The sequence below is a fragment of the Eubalaena glacialis genome, chromosome 6 (assembly GCF_028564815.1).
Source record: "Eubalaena glacialis isolate mEubGla1 chromosome 6, mEubGla1.1.hap2.+ XY, whole genome shotgun sequence".
Classification (NCBI taxonomy): domain Eukaryota; kingdom Metazoa; phylum Chordata; class Mammalia; order Artiodactyla; family Balaenidae; genus Eubalaena; species Eubalaena glacialis.
Genome location: NC_083721.1, coordinates 126138713 through 126158463, shown reverse-complemented (window position 1 = coordinate 126158463; position 19751 = coordinate 126138713). Strand labels below are relative to the sequence as shown.

The window sequence follows — 19751 nt, the reverse complement described above, 5'->3', positions numbered from 1 at the left end:
AAGATAGCCACTATCCACATGCAGCTGTTTAAATTTAAATTAAGCAAAATTAAATTAAAAATTCAGTTCTTCAATCACACATTTCAAGTCCTCCAGAGAGCCACATGTGGCTAGTGGCTGCAATGCTTATACAGTGTAAGTGCAGAACATTTCCATCCTCACAGAAAATTCTTTTGGATAGCACTATTCAAGAACTTAACTGAACTGCTTTCAACTTTGATGTTACCTTCTTGCCATAGTTGGAAAAGAAACCATTTCCTTCTCTCTTTTTTCCTAGGTGTTTTGGGCCAGTATACTGACTGTATTATCTACTGATAATCTAGATCTACAGTTAGGAGGGCGTGAAACCTACACTGAAGGAGATTCAAGGCTCCTCACATGTGGTAGGATCATCTCCATGTTGGCTGTTTCCCACACTGGTTACACAAGTGCACTGACTCTGAAGCATGTACTTGTTACCATCATGTATATCTTTTGTCCTAAGTAAATGCTTCCTTCTATCATGAAAACAAATACAACACAGTTTTGCAATTCACTAACTCCCGAGGGTCTTAGGCTCTCACATCTTACCATACGGGTTTTTTTTTTTTTTTTTTTTAAGATTCTTTTGATGTAGACCATTTTTAAAGTCTTTATTGAATTTGTTACAATATTGCTTCTGTTTTATGTTTTGGTTTTTTGGCCGCAAGGCACGTGGGATCTTAGCTCCCCAACCAGGGATGGAACCCGCACCCCCTGCATTGGAAGGCGAAGTCTCAACCAATGGCCCACCAGGGAAGACCCATCATATGGGTTCTTGATATGCAAAAATGAATACCTCATTTAAAATTTTTCCACTTTATAGATTTATAGTGATCTGGTATTTTAAATACCAATTCTCACTCTTACCAAGGTTAGGGATAATCTACATTATGCTGACAAGGAAAAGAATAAAGTTCACTGGTCCCATAAAAAAGGAAATTTAAAAATTTAGCTTCATTAAAACACAGTTAATTCCATCAAAATGTAAAATGGCATAATTACTGAAATTGTATATGGAAGATAGCTACAGGAAATTATATGAGAAAACTCACAGAAACTGCTGCTGTACAAACACATACAACCCTTCCTCAGGAAGATGCAGTAAACCTAAAATATAACTGCCAAATCATGACCCTTCAAAAACAACAAAAAAATATGCAAACCTCTTCAGCCTCAAAGGGTATCTCATGAATTACTGATTCTAAGTCATATCTGATAATCTTGGTAAAATAAAAATCACTTCTTTCATTGAACCTACTGAATCTCAAGCAAATACACCAATCGGTCATCTTTTCTTTAAACTTCCAACCTTTCTTTTCTATAGCTCTTTAATTATATCTTAGTATACCTGATTTTTATACAAGGTTTCCTTCAAGCTTGTAAGAGCATGAATACGAACATCTACATTTTCATGTTGAATTGCTTTCATGGATAGCTGAAGAGTTGTCTGAAGATCAGTACTCTCAGAGGTCTCCTATATAAAGAGCACAGAGAGATACACCTTATCAATTAACCACTTCAAAAACCATTTCAGAAGGCCTGTATTTCCTACATAGTTACCGTTAAAGTAGTTAAACTGTACCCCAATTGAAAGCAGTTTTAAAAAATAATTTCTATCTCTTCCTTTGTATAGCATATGAACTTTTAGTAATTCTCAGGGAAAGGGATTTCATTCTAAAATCTTTAGATTTGGAGAAAAATTTTATTTCAACTAAAGAATTTACTTATCCAAAATAAATCCTTCTTGGTAAGAAAGGCAAGTTTCCCTTAATTTACAAAGGGCTACACAATAGCCTTGAACGAGGTCTACAGATTAAGCAGATAATTCACCCCTTATTTTGACTACTTACTTGTTTATGACTGATGATTTACCCAGTAAAAAAGCATATAAAGTCTTCAGAATCAATCTTGCGATCTGTAGTAAATACATCTGCTACTCTGACCCAAGGTCAGGTATCCCACTTCCTGCCCTAAAATTCTATGGAATCACCACTAATATTTTTATAATTTCAGAGAGTTCACTGAACTTCAGGATGTTGGAACTACAGATGATTCCCCTTCTAAAGCTCAGAATCAGATCTGACACTTCCATAACATGGTTTGTAGCACAAAAAATTGGAATCCTCCCACAGCTTTTTTTCTTTACTCAGAGTATGCAGCTACAGTCACTTCTTTTAGGGACTGTAAGTAAGAACATAGTGATCTGGGTAGTAAAGGCCTAAGAACTGTATCCTTTGCTCTCTGTTCTATCTAATCGTATTAAATCTTTGATCTAGATGCTAAAACTTCCTTCTAGAAATCATGGACTCAAGGTAGGATTATCTAGTCATCAGAAATTAGCCATCAGAATATGACTATAATATCCTTAGATATGATTCTAAAGAATCTATACTCAGTGCTCTGGAACTTAGGAATAATTTTGTATCAATGATCTCCTAAACCATACATAAAAAATTAAATACCTTTCTGTATTCCTGTAGAACTGCTTTTATCTTTTTTAATTCTGGATGATCAGGTAAAAAATATATTTCATGAAGAAAATCTTGCACAGCATCCCTAATAGTTAGTTGGAAGAAAAAGAATTATTTGCCGAATATGAAATAAAAAAAAAATACAAAGCAGAGGTTGAAACTAAGCCCAACTTAATTCACACTTGAAAGTGCTAGCTGACTGTTGACATGCAAAGTATTTTTCCTAACCATGTCTAGGATGCTCAGGTAATAGTGGCAAATAATCAAATCTAACAAAATCACCCTGTGGCAGTCTGCTACATTGGTGGCCCTGAATAATCTCTATGCCTTGGTATATACTCCTATGTATAGTCACTTCATCTTCAATTTGGGCTAGGTGTGTGACTTGCTTTAAAAAACAGAATGTGGCAGAAGAGATGTTGGGCCTATTTGGGGCCAAAGTGTTAAAAAGGTCTGGAAGCTTCTGGTTTTGTCCTCATGAGAGTCCTGAGTCACCACGTAAGAAGTCTGGCTACCATCAGAGACAGGTTACATGGAGAGAGAGAGAAGCTCTGAGACTAAATGAAAGAGGGAGAAGCCCAGCCAAGTCTACCTGCTGGCTGACTGCAATGACCATTGGTAAGAACAGCCAAGGAACTGACCAGCTGAACCCAGCCCAGACTGCAAAATCATGAGTAAATAAAGATGCTTGTTGTTTTAAGACACTAGGTTTTGGAGTGGTGTATAACGCGGCAATACAAACGCAACCCCAAAACACAAATTCTCACAAAGATATACTAGAGAAAAATACGTAAGTAATTCTTACTGAGGCTACCATTTTTAACTTGCTTCAAATATAAAGCCCTAATATTTCTGGGTCTAAATAAAAGTGTTTCTAAATTCTAGTCTTCATTAACTCATGCAACAAACAGGTATTAAGTAACTACTACGTGCTACTATTTGCTAGAAACTGGGGATGTAACAATAAAGAAAGCTGCAGTAACTCCTTCACTCAGAGAGCTTAAGGTCTTCTATCTGGCAGAGTGAAAGAGAATTTTTTTATTATATGAAAAGGCAGAGAAATGATTCCTCTAAAATAAACAGCAAAGATATACTATTTGCATAATAATCCAAAAGGTATTTGAAAAGTGATCTAGATCAGTGATTATATTGTTCCATTATGTACAAAATACCAAAAATAAAAGTATTTTAATTGGGAAAAAACTCCATTAACCTTTTCTTCTGTATTTTCTCCCTGATTGAACAGTTACTGAAAATGATTAATGGAACTGCAATAGCATAAGGATAAGTAAGTAAATAAATAGTACTTAAATCCTAATTTTTCAGAAGTAACTATGACATACAACAGTATGTACAAAAATGGACAAAAAAAATTTAAGTGTATAGAAAGACATTCCAGGCTAAAAAGCAGCCTGAGTGAAAAATAAAAATGGGAAGGAGTAATGTATATTCTTGCATTAGCAGTCTGGATTGGCTACAGCCTAATATCTGCTTTGAAAAATCTTGGGAAATGATTTTAAGAAATAAGATGTGGCCAGATTTTAGAAAGCCTTGAATATCAAAATAAACAATTTGGAATTTATCAGCTAGGAAATGGAGAAAAACAAAATGTCTCTGTACGCTGAAATGATACAGATAAAGAGATGTTTTAAAATATGAACAATATGAAGAAACATAATAAAAGCTTAAAGGAAGGGAGGCTGGTTAAAAGGTTAATGCAATGAAGTAATAAGGGTTTCAACTAAGGTAAGCTGTAGAAAAAAAGTTATTAGCTCTCCTAATCTTTCTCATGCATTCAACTGTCTGCCTTTTAACTGTGAGAAGAAAGGTAATATTAGTCTCACCCCTTTCAAAATTGATGAAAAATAATTTTGAGTTATTGACCTACTAACTACTAAGCTTAAAATATAATAATAATAAAAGCCATGTCACAACTGAAAGAGCATCAGTTCGGTATGTATTGACTTAAAGCATGTCAATTACTTCTGTTTATTAATGGACTCTAAATTAAAAAGAATGTGAACAGTTCCACACTACCAACAGTAACCCTAATACCCTGAGACATAAAAATGCAGTAATAAAAAGCTGTTATCTTTATTAATTTCATTTACAATACCTGTTTTCAATTATGAGGTAGTGAAATATAGCTGCAGTTTCTTTAGGCTGGATGTGTATGAGAGGTAACAAAGCTACTATTACATGACTGAGAAGGGAGCCTAGATAAGCGTGATCCAGGCAACGAACAAAGCAGTCCCAAGCCCTACGTGAAAAAACAAAAGTTAAAAGTCACATCATTTTTATTATTTGCAAAGCTTCATCAGTTAATTATTAGATGAACAATGATACATACAAGCAAAAAGATTACAAGGCAGCTGTAAAAATGGAATAAAGATGAGTACTGTACACTCAAACAGAGTGATCTCTATAATACACTAAGTCAAAAAAGCAAGGTGAAAAACAATGCTTATAATATGCTACCTTTTGGCGCAGGGTTAACATGAAAAAAAAAGTATCTGTGAGTAAGTGTGCATTTGCTTATACTTTTAGAAAGGGGGGGATTATACTAAATAAACTAAAATAGACACATCTATTTTTAGCAATTCAGGAATGAAGGCTAGATTCTCTGAGTGTAACTTGTTACACAAATTTGAATTTGGGACAAAGTAAATGTTTTATATGATTTTTAAATTATATAAAATAGAAGGAAAAAGAAACCTCTAAAAATTTTAAGCAAACTTAAACTGAACCTAATAATACCAAGTAGATGGCACAGCTATACAGGAAAGAATTATTTCACATGACTTTAAAACATATTATTTTTTAAAATTCTTTTTAATATTCTTTTCCATTATGGTTTATCACAGGATTTTGAATATAGTAAAACATATTACTCTGACTGTACATCTCCAATAAAATATAGTCAAGAACAAAAAGAAACTTTCAGAAGCTTAAACTGCATTCAGTAGTTTTATTGTTAGCAGTATTACTGAAATTAAATTAAATTAGCAATCAGCTAAATCCTACATGCCAAAATCTCAGTGGCCTAAAAGAAATGTGGAGGGGAGACTTAAGGGATGCATCTATTTGTAAGAGTTACTTAGGGGGTCAAACAACCAAATGTGTGACATGTGTATCTTATGTGGATTCTAATTCAAGCAAACCAACATCTTTGGGAAAAAACATCTTTGAGACAATTGGGGAAAGCTGAATTTTAGATGATATTAAGGAATTCCTATTAGTTCTGCTAAGTATAATAATTTATGATGGTTATATATTTTTTTAAATGTCCTTATCCTCTAGATACATCTGAGGTATATTTAGAAGTACAATGATATGATACTGGGTTTTCTTTAAAACATTCCAAGTAACAATAAAAAAGGTAGAGGTGGAAAGATTAAATAAGATTAACAATATTGATAACTACTGAGGCTGGGAAACGGGTATATAGGGGTTCATTATATTATTCTATTTCCTAGTATATTAAAATACTTCACAGAAAAATGTTTTTAAAGAAGGAAACACATTCCCTTTTCAATACAAATAGCCTTTCTATCTTAACTATTTCTTATTTCTGGTTTGAACACAAATTCCCTCAAAGAGATAAGAAATCAAGTTAGTGCTATTGGGAAATGCAAAAAATCTAATGAACTCAGGCAGTCATTTACCTGCAACACAATTCAGGAAAATCATCCTTGAAACGAAGGCCAGTTCTCAGCGTGGTCATCATCTTCACCCTCACAGAACTGACATGTTTGGGTCCCATTAATTTCATCAAAGACATCAAACTGTTCAAGGCCTATAAAGTAAGCAGGGCTTCAAAATAAAGCCATAAAGAAGCTGGCAGGAGCAGATGAGCCCTAAGGACAAGTGTTTCCCACACTAATCTCAGAGTACCTATTCTCTGGCAACACAAGGTCTAATAAATGTTGGCAGTTGATTTTGTCCAAGTGCTTATGTAAGAGTTATAAATTTGAAAAACACGAGTTGAGTTCTTTTTTTTTTCCCTCTTTGAAGGTGATTTGTTATTTTGGTTCTGGTGGTCCTCTTAAGCAGTAATTTTCAAATTTATTATGAATATAATACCTATTGTTTAATCTTCTTCATATCCATCCCGAACTGCTATGCAGCACATGCATTTTTTTCCTAATGGTACTAAATTCAACATGCTCTACTTTAGTAATAAAACAAATAGGTAACTAATGACATACTCAGAAAATAATACACACATTTTTATTGGTGTGGAATACAGAATCAGACTTGTATGAATAGCTCCAGATTCTAATGAAGGGGTAAAGAAACTCTCCAGTCAACCTTAACTATGTGCCAAAATACGCAAACTCTTTATGGTTTAAAACAAACTTTAGTTTTCTTAGATTTGAGGTTATTCTCTCACTTGGGATAACAGTAAGAAAGATTTCACATAGACAGAAGTTATTTGGGGGATTAAATTTACCAGTTGACACCAAAAGGACAAGTATTGGTTGCTGAAATTTTTAGAGGTTAATTAATTAAGAGAAAGGGAGTACAGACTGAAATAAAAGCTTCCCTTCATGGGCTTTTATTATAATTTTACTGATTGAAGAGTGGAGACCAATAAAAAGGGAAATTTAATCAGTATCTAAAATTCTATCCCAATCTACAGACAAAAATTTCCAGGGGTGACCAATTGTGACAGCAATCGTAAGGAAATTTCACTGTGCCAAATGCATTTAAACATACACTGACAAATACTGAAGTTACTTTACTTTCTATAACTTAACATTTTTGGTATTCAGAAGCACCATGGGCCATGACTCACATGAGACCAATTTGGGCCAATGCATTCAGTAATGCAACTTCTGTTTGAGCTATCAGGGAGTGCTGGTCTCTTTTCTTCCCACTGAGCTAGATGTTGTGACAACGTGAGCCTGAAGCTGTTGGGGCCATCACCTAGCACTTAAGTTAGAGCCAATCCAAAGGAATTTGAGCTAAGTGGTTAATTCTGAGAACACCGTGTCCAAAATCAAGCTATGCCCGAAGCTATATTATCCTTACACTTTTAGTTACAGAGCCAACAAATTCCTTTAAGCCAGTTTGGGTGAGTTTTCTGTCCCTTATAAACAAAAGAACAGTAAATGATATAATTTTTCTTTTTAGATTCCCCGAAAGCTTATGTGAGTTGTTCAGGAACACAGAATATCATGTGTTTGATTATTTTTCATCTTTGAATGTTTGCAGCTAGAAGGAGAAGTCATGTCTCCTGCATATTCTATATGAATTCTGTTCTGGCACTTTGCAACTCAACTATCACCACCTACCATTTTCTTATCTTCAATGCCAACACTGGAGCTCAGTAACTGCATGTTAAAAAAGGCCAAGATGCCCAACAACTTGGGTTGCAAATAATCAGCCTAAGGGAAAAAAAAAAAAAAAACCCACATAAAAAAGGTACTACATAAGTTTTATACAGATCAAATTTCATAAACCAACAATTTATTTAGATTATTTCTATTTTATCTAACTACACAGAATATTGGAAATAAACAGTTGGTGAATTAAATTTTTCCCAAAGCATATATTTTCACATGTAATACTTTAAAAATTAGTGAAACTGATTTACAATCAAAATATGATTAAATAGTACTGTACAGTGAGAAAATCATAAGCTTTTGAATTACAGTTGAGCTACGGTGGGATTCTCAGGATCTGACTCATGTCAGCATCCAGAGTGGAGAGTGTATTTATCTTAAGGAGAAGAAGAATAGAGAAAGACAAGTGAATGTCCTTATCTAGAGCATTTAGAGCTAAGGTGGAAAAAAGAAAAAGTACTTGATTAAGGAACAGGTACCCTGCCAGAATGAAGGTCTGACATAGAGGTCAATATCCCCTGATGTAATAGTAATAAAGGGGTACGAGCCTTGGGTATCAACAATTACAGGTTAGGTATCACTGTCCGTGGCACTTTGGGTCTCCTGAAGTGGACAGGGTTAATTCTTTCTTGAAAAAGGGTCCTAGAGGAGAGGGTACGGGCTTTAAATCAGCCAAACCTGGGTTTGAATCCCAGTTTTGACACTTTCTAGTATTTGATGCTGGATAAGTTACTTAGCTCCTCTGAGTCTGTAAGATGGGACAATGAAAGCACCAACTGCATAGAGTTGTCGTGGAGATTAAATAAAATAACACGTGTTAAGCACTTAGAATATAGTAAGTGTTAAATAAACTTAAGTTAGTATTATTAAAAACTGGGAATGTGAGTACTCTGCAAAGAAGAATTTTCCCCTCTTTAAAAATCTTTATGTATAGGCAAGAAAAGGGACCAAAAAAAAAGGGGGGGGGGTGCTGGGGAGAAGTAGCAATTAGAATATTTTCCAACTCCAGGAGAAAGTTGCATTGTTTGGCATTGAGGCACCTAATTTAAGTATCTCTAGGTTACACACACTGCCAGGCTGGGGTCAGGGGGCAGTAAGAAGGGTGTGCACTACCTCACAGTAGAGAGGAAATTAGGTGTCCAACACGTTCTCCAGGTTAGATGTTGGGATAAACTTTTTTTCTCTTCCAAAGCACAGAGAATCACCTGTTCTACCAAAGCCTAAAATTACATTTAATTTACAAACTTCTGATTTGGATTAAGACTCAACTTAGGTTTAATAAGCCATAATTCACTAATCACATGGTTCCAGCCCATTCTTAAATGAAAAGCAGATATAGATGATACTCACATAGTCTGTGTCAACATTCTAATTTTAAAGCTCTTACATTTAGACAAATAGTTCGTTCATCTGCCACTCACCAAATATTTATTACGTATGCCTAGAATACTGTGTCAGGTACAGGTGTACGAGATAAGCTCTCCCTACTAGCTTACATGGGACACTGATATGAGAAGAAGACATTAAACAAGTAAATATGTACATAAGGTTGTGACAAGTGCTATAAAGAAATAAACATGATCACATGAGAGAGAACTGGGATGAGGTGATCAGGAACTTAGATAGGGTGATCAGGAAACTCTGAGATCTAAAGAATGAAAAAGATCCAGGATAATATTCCAAGTAAAGAAACTACGTACTGCAAAGGCTGTGAAGCAGGAAAAAACTTGACATGTTTAAGAAACACAAACAAAACAATGCTGAAATACAGGGAGAAAGGAAGATAAAAGTTGCACAATATGAGGGTGGAAAGATGTGCAGACCACGTACAGCCTTATAAGAGCAATGAAAACAATAGAAGAAATTTAGACAGGGGATAATGTGAGTATAAGTTGTAAGAAGAGTACTTCAAATGCTGTGTAAATAACTGATTAAAGATGCAGGAAAGGAAGAGCAAAAGGAGAGAACTGTTAGGAGGTTTTTACAGTATTCCTGGAGAAAGATGATGGTCACTTGTATAAGGGTGGTGGCGGCAGAGATGGAAAGATATATTTTGGGGCCAGACTTGAAAGGACTTGTTGATACTTAATTTTAAAGGATATAAGAAATGAAGGGCTCATGAATACCTTCCAGGTTTTGAAGCAACTGAGCTTCTAGGTAGACACTGGTACCATTTCCTGAGAAGGGAAGACTGTGAGAGAAACAGGTTAAAGGGAAAATAAAGATTTTTTAATGGACATGTAATGTTTGGACTTGTTTGAGATGCTTAAAAGACGGACAAATAGAGATTACAAAGAGGAAGCTGGACAGTCTCTATCTGCCATCTTCCCTCATCCTCAGATCCATTCTCTGCTCTTTTCTGCCTTGCTTTGTGCCTAGGAGGCTAACCAGATTTCATCACTCAGGATATCTTTCCCTCTGGCTTCCCACTAAATTCAGTCAACAGGAGGCACCAACAAGGGAACAAAGGGCAGGAGGAGAGAGTGTGGTATTTATACTTCCTGCTCTCTCTGCGTTGTGAGGTGGTTCTGGCAGTGGTTATATACAATGAGAGCCCTTCCCCCGCACCATGGTTCTAGCTCTCAACCAGGCTCTGGTAACGCCATTTCTTCCTGCCCAGGACTAAGGGGAGCATATGTTTTCTGCCGTTTCTAGTCCCTGGGTTCCTTAACATTCCCTGCTGGTTCTCTTAACCTTGCCCATATCAATGAAAATAGTCCCTTCATTAAATTCTTTTCAGTGAAACATTTTTGTGTATGCCATCTGTTTCCTCCCAGGACCTAACTTGCATAAGCCCAAAAGTCCAAAGCTCAAGAGAGGTCTGGACTAGAATTTCCACTATGAAATCAACAAAACATAAATCATATTACAGGACCAGATGAATTCAGATTCTCTCTCATTTAAAGAGAGAATATTTATAGAGAAAAAGACCCAATTACACAGTACTGAATCAATCTAACATTTAGAGGATAAAGTAGATAAAGTAAAGATTAAGAATGAGTGGACAAAAAAAAGAAAAAAAAAGAATGAGTGGACAATCAACAGATGAATGGATAAAGAAGATGTGGTACATATATACAATGGAATCCTACTCAGCCATAAAAAAGAATGAAATAATGCCATTTGCAGCAACATGGATGAACCAAGGGATTATCATACTATGTGACTACTATGTGAAATAAGTCAGAAAGAGAAAGACAAATACCATATGCTATCACTTATATGTGGAATCTAAAATATGACACAAATGAACTTTATCAACCAAACAGAAACAGACTCACAGACATAGAGAACAGACCTGTGGTTGCCAAGGGGGAGGGGTGGGGGAGGGATAGATTGGGAGTTTGGGATTAGCAGATGCAAACTATTATATATAGAATGGATAAACGACAAGGTCCTACTGTATAGCACAGGGAACTATATTCAGTATCCTGTAATAAACCATAATGGAAAGGACTATGAAAAAGAATATATATATGTTAACTGAATCACTTTGCTATACAGCAGAAATTAACACAACATTGTAAATCAACTATACTTCAATAAAATAAATTTTTAAAAAAAGAATGAGTAGACAGCGAAGCAAAAAGAAAATCAAGAAAATGCAGTGTCACAGATGCCACATAAGAAAGGATGGTCAGTTGTACTGAATGCTACTGGAAGCCAAATAAGATAGGAAAAGAGAAGTGACCATTAGATTTGATAGCAGGAAGACTGTTTTTGACCTTGACAAGACGAGAATTTCAGTAGAATATTTAGAACAGAGTCAGGCTAGAATAAGCTAAAGAACGAATGGGAAATGAGAAAGCAGAGATAGAAATCTCTCAAGATATTTTGCTGATAGTCAAAATATCAGCGAAATATCAGCAAAATTTGAGTCTCTTGAAAGAATGAAAGCAATCAAAAGAAAAAATAGTAAGCCTCAGGATTTATGTCTTTTTCAGGTGAAGAAATAAAATAGTAAGATGATTTCAGATACAAATTTAAGACAAGGAAAGACAAAAAGGAATAACATACTTTCTAACTTATCTTAAATCCAACAATGGATTTAAATATAGTTAGAAGTGATAAAGTTAGCATGTCATGCCACGGAAGGGTTAGCGGGGGGAGCTACAAACGCACTCCAATCTACAGTGAAAAAGCGGTGAAGAAAAATGAACATTTTTACCCAATGAAAAAATAAAATCTAAGATCATTTGAAAATGCATATTTTTCAATGCTAATATGTACGCTGTGACCATGCAATTTAAATCATCACCCTTTTCAAAATAAAAACCCCAATTGAAAATTTAAATAAATCTCTAGCATTTGGAAAATATATAAAACACTGTTTCTCCAATTTCATAATTAAGCTACAAAAAGGAGAAAAACCAAGCAAAAAACCCATACAACATATTCCTTACCATTAGTTCGGGTGACGTGATATCTCTTGGGCCCTGATACGGATCATCACCAGATGCAAATGAGGCAAGTATTGACAAACCATTGAAAACCTGTTGATAGTGTTCTCCAATACGTAGCAATAATTCATTATGCAGTCCTTGGAAATCTTGTCTCAACAGGCTCCCGAGTTCAATTTCTGTTTCATTCTAACCCAAAGACACATTTCAAAAATTTTTTTAAAAAGGGTTTTTTTTCTCCATACTAATATCTTGGAAATAAGTATACTGATTTTAATACACTATTAGTTAATCAGGAGCTCTAGATCAGGTGACAAGAATTACTAATGATATAAAAAAGTCATTGGAAAAGGATTCTGACCTTGATTTCTCCTGGTAGGTCTGCCATCGGTTACAGGTAATGAAAACAAGTGATCAGACTTTATTTTGAAATAAAAATTTAAAAAGGGAGTCTAGTTTTCTATAAAGGTTCAAGATGTCATCCACTCATTATTCATGGAAATGTAACCCTGACAGGAAAATCAGTGGCTCAGAGCACAGTCTTTCTGGTCAGACTGCTGATATTTAAATTCCAGCTTTATCATTTATTAGTTGTGCTGTGACTTAGACAAGTAACCTAATCTGACCTTTCTCTGCCTTAGTTTTCTCATCTATCAAATGGAAAAATAGTACTTTTATCTCACTGGGTAACTGTGAGGAGTTATCCAAGTGAAATGATCCATAAAAATTGTTTAGCAAAGTTTCTGACATGTAGTAAGAAGCACTGAAATGTTATCATCATTCCACCTTTACAATAAAGATTTTCTTTCTCAAAATGAATAAATACACTCAATATTCAAAAAGTCTCATGTGATGCCGCGGAGCAACTGGGCCCGTGAGCCACAACTACTGAGCCTGCGCGTCTGGAGCCTGTGCTCCGCAACAAGAGACGCCGCGATAGTGAGAGGCCCGCGCACCGCGATGAAGAGTGGCCCCCGCTCGCCGCAACTAGAGAAAGCCCTCGCACAGAAACGAAGACCCAACACAGCCAAAAATAAATATAAATAAATAAATAAATTTGAAAAAAAAAAAAAAGTCTCATGTGCAAAGAGATCCATAGCTGGCATATCATGAAATATGTGAAATAAATTAACATCAGAGAAAAACAGTAAAGTTACATATGCATATCTGACAGGTTCTCTTGTTCCCATGTAGCCTCTTATTCCTCAGATATTGTTGCTACTATAACACCAAAAAAAGAAGCACAAGCTATAATTTTAAATTTGAAAACTAGCAAGAAACTGGGCCAAACTGTAATCAGAGCACTAAGTAACTAAACTCAGTGCTGACATTGTACTACAGTTGAAGGATACTGCCTCTTCCAATAGATGTAATTACTTGCATATCATTAGTCATTTTACAGCTCCAATCAATTAATAAATTCTAAAATGAAATTAGCTGGGACTTCCCTGGTGGTCCAGTGGGAAGGACTCCGTGCTCCCAAATGCAGGGGGCCCAGGTTTGATCCCCAGTCGGGGAACTAGATCCCACATGCATGCCACAACTAAGAGTCCATGTGCTGTAAATAAGAAGCCCACATGCCGCAACTAAGAAGTCTGCACGCTGCAACTAGGAAGTCTGCATGCCACAGTGAAGATCCCGCATGCCCCAACTAAGACCCGGCACAGCCAAAATAAAAATAAATAAATAAATAAAATTTAAAAAAAATAAAATGAAATTAGCTGAGAATCTGATCCACGAATGGATGACTACCTATCATATACCATTATGGTAAAACAATCAAAGAATATAACAAAAGAATAATTCTATTTAATACTCTCCTTTGGCCCAGGGCAAAGCTTATTTACGTACCATTTGAACTTATATTACCCTAGGATAGACTATAAACTACGGATAGACTATAAACTACTCACTCTATTTCCTACAAGAATGTCACAACAGCTTTCCTATAATGCTAATTTAAACAAAAGACTAAAATACAAACAAATATTCAATTACCTTTAGATAATGAAGGGCACGTTCTAATTCATCCTTGGAACAGGAACAGACCAAATGGGAAAAAATATACTTGAAATTATTTATTAAAATCTCTCTACGATTGACATTTAATTGTTTTCCTAAAGTTCGAATGAGAGCAGAAGCTGCAGGGCTTGCTTTGGCAGCAAGGTCAGGTAGCAGAACTTGTAATGTTCTCTGAAAAAGAAACACTACAATTACTAAAAAGTACATTTGTCCAGGTGATAAAATATTCATATAAGCTATGTTCAAAAATAATTAAAAATGCCACACAAATTTGGAGTCCACATACAACATATCTGAATTCAGATATACCATTTATTCATTCAACACATATTTAACGAGCATCTACTATGATTCAGGCACTTCAGATACAGCAGTGAAAAAATAGACAAGGGCCCTGATGGCACAGAGTTTACACTGCAGAGGGGGAGAGACAGACAATAAATAAGCTAATGTACAAGTAGCAAAGAAAATAATTTCTCATGAATATGTGTTAAAATGTACTCATGCTCTTAAGGCAGTGGTTCCAAGCCTGATTTATTATTTGACCTAACTATAGTATTTAGACAATAAGCAAGAGTAGCCATAAATACAATATTTTTAATTTTTTAAATTAAAAAGTTGATGCTGCAATATTAAAGAAAACCTTTTTAACACACCCACCATTCCAACATGGCAACAATCTACTTTGATTTTGGTCTGTTTCCTTTAAGATCTCATTCATAAAATAATACACAAAATTCCAAACATAAAATGGTTGGTCTTTCATTTATTATGTATCTAATGAACAACTACTACATGTCAGCCACTATCCTAGGCACTGAAGATGTGACAGCAAATAACACTCAGGCCCTGCCCTCAGAGACACTTAAACCTTATTTGTGTTATGCCTTTCAACTTAATATTAATCCTGTTAAGACTGTTAAGACATTATAAGGTAGTTTCTCTAAAGTATTTATAATTATTATGTTAAGGTACATAATATTCTAGGACCTAAATATTAGACACTTAGTTTCTTCTCCGGGTTTTGTCTATTTGCTACTTGGAAAATGTTGCAATAAACATCTGTGCTTTGGGGCTCCCAGATGGAACTACTGAGGGAAAAGGTAAAAATATCTTTGTGGTCCTCAGTGTATAGTATCATATTTCCTTCTAGGATTTGTCCAATTTACATGCAATTTAAGTTTGTTAAAATATGATAATACTGTAGAGAAAAATTCTGCATGGATCACTATTATAATATTAACTAAGAATAATAAACTTTGCCTTCGGGAAAACATAAGAAGATAATCTACACCATCCAGCTTTCAAACCTCAGCCCCACTAATGACTTTTCAAAGGCTTCCCAAACTATTCCGTACTACAAACTCTATCATCTGAATTCACAGGTCATCTATAGCACTAGTTTGTACTATATTACTCCAACTCCTTAGGGGTAGGTAAGATCATATTAGACTTTCCATTACCAATGGAACCAATCATAGCACTAAAGACATAAGGGCTCAGTAAACTGAATTAATTAGCATTAATTAAATAGTATGAACCTTTCAAGATAGCTAACTTTATAGAGCAATGACTCAAATCAACACATATTTCACTTTTATAACATAAGTAATATTATCATATCAAAGTCAAAGGAAAACATGCAAATTTGAAAATCTATGGTCTACATTGTACTTGCCAGATTTTCTTTAAAAAAATCTAGAATGGAATAAACACAAAATATTAAATTGAAAACCTCAATTAAGTCAACTATACTTTGCAACTTACAGTAAGGAAACGATTAAGATCAGGAAAGTCAAAAACATTGGCAATTTCAGACAAGGTATTTAAAGCCATTTCTCTCTGGTGAGCCACATCTTGTTTCCTCATCTCAGCATTCTGGCATGGAGTACTAGGAAGCACTGTCATCTGACTGGAGTGGAGGGATTCTACCAAAAACTAAAGCAAAATGATTTATTAGTTTTCACACAAGGAAGAACATTTAACTAATATGTTTTCAGTTAACATAAAGGACAGTATCAGACAGTGTTCTAAACATATTACCTAAATTAGTTCATTTAATTTTTGTAACAACCTTAATGAGGTAGATTATGTACATACTCCCTTTTACAGATGAAGTAACCAGGCTTAGTTAAGAAACTTGAATATTTTGCTAAGGATTACACCACTAACACAGTGCAAAGCCTGTATTTTAACATATCCTTACTTTTCAGCCTGAATCAACCTTTTTTAAAACAAAGTGCCTTATCCATAATATCAAGGCATAAAAAAGTTTATTATCACTAAAAGAAAGGCTAATACAGAAAGGCTTCTCTTAACAGATTAACAATAGAGCGTAATAATTATTATAAGATGATTTTTCCCCTCTCCCATTTATAAACAATATCTTCAGACCAAGATATGAAAATATAAAAATGATGAGATTTAGGTTCTTTTAAATAAACCATTTTTAAAAATACCTCTCTTTTAAAGCAAGAAAAGTAAAACATATATGTGTTCTTTTTTTAACTTTTGCAAAGTAATGCTATTTCCTATAGTCAAGGTCAATGCTGACTCTCACCTGACAGATGGGTTTCTTATACTGGCTGAAAAAGTTTTGCAGTTTAACACTTTTAGCTGCAACCAGAGCTCTAATTTCTGTGTATGCTGCTCCAGAGACAGATGCTGACTTGGATAATAAACAATGCAATAAGTGCAAGAGTGCAAAAGGTACCAAATCCCCTTTTGCTGCCCTAAAATTATTAAAAAAAAAAAGTTATCATCAAAGTTTTGAAAATAAATGGAAATCCACAAATAAATGCATACTGATATCATACTTCTTCCTATAACATCACATCTCTCATATCACCATTTCTAACAGCAGGCAAACAAAAAAGGAAAATGGCCAAAATAAATGAGGAAGTATACAATAGCTGCCAAACATACCTTCCAATATCCCCTGTTGTAAGAATCAAGGTATCCTTCAACTCATTATTTCTTGAGATCTGAGCATGTGTATATGCTTCTTTCATTCTTAAGACAAAAAGCTAGAGCAATAAAATTAACTAGTTAAAGAAATTTTTAAAGCCAGGTTTATGAAAACACAGAAAAATAAAATTTAAATAAAATAAAATTTTAATAAAATACAAATAAAAATAAAGTAAAATAAAATAAAATTTAAATTTAAAATAAAAATCATCAACCTCTTTTATAAATCCATCTTCAGCATCCAAGGATTCCAATATATGCTTGATATTTCCACTAAAAGCCACTCTAACATCCTTGTCTGGATCTTCCATTAAATTTAATAAAGTTCCAAGAACCATTTTTACATCTGTTTCATCTTCTCTAAAATCAAGGTGCTTACAAAGATGATACAGATTATCTATGAAAGCTAAAGGGCAAAAGCATATAATACTTAATTTAACACAGTAAACAGAAAAGTTTTACTATAAAAATACTGTCAATAAATAATATACTACAAAGAATGCTAAGTTGTCTTATAAAGTCAATATTTAGTGTTTAAATTTGTAAAGCACACAGAATTGTGGAGGATTAAAACGAATAAATACTGAGTACTTATAAAACTGAATACTTATAAATTTACTTTTACTTAGTAAAAGTTATACATAATTTAAATCTAAAATAAATTCTAGAATTCTTTAAAGTTTTAAAATGACTAGTCACTTAGATTTTGTAGATCATTATATTACTGGGAGAGATTTAAAAGCACATTTCACTAATCTAAAGAACTGAATTAAGGGCAAGCTTAGCCTTACTGTTAATCTTATTTTGTTTTTAAAGATTTATTTATTATTTATTTATTTTGTTTATTTTTGGCTGCGTCAGGTCTTAGTTGCGGCACGCGGGATCTTTCATTGCAGTGCTCGGGCTCTTCGTTGTGGTGCACAGGCTTCTCTCTAGTTGTGGCGTACGGGTTTTCTCTCTCTAGTTGTTGTGTGCAGGCTCCAGGGCGCGCGAGCTCAGTAGCTGTGGCGCAGGGGCTTAGTTGCCCCGCGGGTGTGGGATCTTAGTTCCCTGACCAGGGATCAAACCTGCGTGCCCTACACTGTAAGGCAGGTTTTTTACCACTGGACCACCAGGGCAGTCCCTGTTAATCTTATATTACATTACATTACATTACTAGATTTAGGGAGTCCTAGAAATCACCTATCATACATTGTTTTGAAAACTTGAGGACAAGTTGTAATTTATTACCCAAACAAAGCAATCTTCCAAGTATGTGTATAAATCTCATGCTCCCAACAAGTTCATACACCATTACCATCGGAAAGCGGCAAAGATACAATCCATACTCCTCAGCTGGGCAAAGTATCTAACTATTTGAAGTTCTGAAGGTCCAAAGTAGTGGCAAGGGACACATTAAGAAGGTCCCTGGGATCACTGAAGAGGATACAGAATACTGAACCTCACAATATTGAACCAAACATCAGGTACGCCCCATTACACTGTCAAATCACAAAAGCATTTAGAAAATCTAAAAATTACTTCCATTGTTAGTTCTGTGATACAGTCTAATACCAGACATCCCTTTTATGAATGATCATTACATAAGCATTGACTCTATCAAGCAAGTCTAATTTTTTAAGGCTTTAGCCTAATTCCACCACTGATTTTAAAAACAGAGCTTAAATAGGCTTTAAAATATTAAATAAATCATAACAAACCACTCACCAAGTTTCACAGGACTAGGTAATTTTTTTTTCAGTAGGAAAAGGAATGGCTTGCAAACAGACGCTTTTAGTCGAGAAGATGAACATTCATGTTGAGAAGTGACTTTTAGGCTCTTACATAAAAGGTCAATACGTCTATGTTCAGAGAAAGGTTCTGATAAAGAACTTGTCAAATAAAACATGCCATGAAGTGTACAGACAAGCTGACCAAGTATAGATGCAAATTCTTTCTTGACAATGTCAGAATCATCTTTGACTTTATCTCTATGGGGAAAAAACCAAAAAGTACTAAACCTTCTTGCTTAATTTTGTGGTCTAAATAGTCTTGTTTAATTTGAGGCAAAAGTACTGGTAAAACAAAGGGTAGAAGGAAAAAATTTTTAATTCTAAAACTACAAGCAATGTTAGCTCTATATACCCAGCAATAAACATAAATTTGCATATATGATATCTGTCCAATCAAGTTGTATATTCAAATTAAAATATTAATACATACATAAGAATCTTGGGAACTCTGTTACAAGAATTCTGCTGCTGTAATAAGATAAAAAATCCATTAATACAACTTGTCCGGATTACTTCATGGGAGCTCTGCAGGGCCCAGCTGTAAACTGCTGTTCTCCACTCAAGGTATATTCTTCTTGGAAAAAGAGTTAGAAGAAATACGCATCGTGACTGTGCCTGTGGTGCTGAAAAAATTAAGTCTATTAATCAAGATTTCTAAGTGTTAATTTTATATATATATACATATATATGTATTCTTTGCTGTAAAGTCAAATAACATTTAAAATACATATAGTATTTAATTAAAAGCTC

The 19751-nt window shown here is 34.5% G+C and overlaps 1 protein-coding gene across 1 annotated transcript in view; it reads right to left on the bottom strand.

The window, feature by feature from the left end:
• Positions 1-19751, bottom strand: part of ATR (ATR serine/threonine kinase) — a 105366-nt gene that overhangs the window by 68199 nt on the left and 17416 nt on the right. Inside the window, exons 9-21 of the mRNA XM_061194588.1 lie at positions 19432-19624; positions 18937-19199; positions 17445-17635; positions 17188-17288; positions 16823-16994; positions 16030-16200; positions 14239-14433; positions 12244-12429; positions 7790-7882; positions 6158-6288; positions 4609-4752; positions 2484-2577; positions 1370-1495 (exon numbers count right to left, since the gene is read on the bottom strand). Of these exons, the coding sequence (XP_061050571.1) occupies positions 1370-1495; positions 2484-2577; positions 4609-4752; positions 6158-6288; positions 7790-7882; positions 12244-12429; positions 14239-14433; positions 16030-16200; positions 16823-16994; positions 17188-17288; positions 17445-17635; positions 18937-19199; positions 19432-19624 (2060 nt within the window). The remainder of the gene's footprint in view (positions 1-1369; positions 1496-2483; positions 2578-4608; positions 4753-6157; positions 6289-7789; positions 7883-12243; positions 12430-14238; positions 14434-16029; positions 16201-16822; positions 16995-17187; positions 17289-17444; positions 17636-18936; positions 19200-19431; positions 19625-19751) is intronic.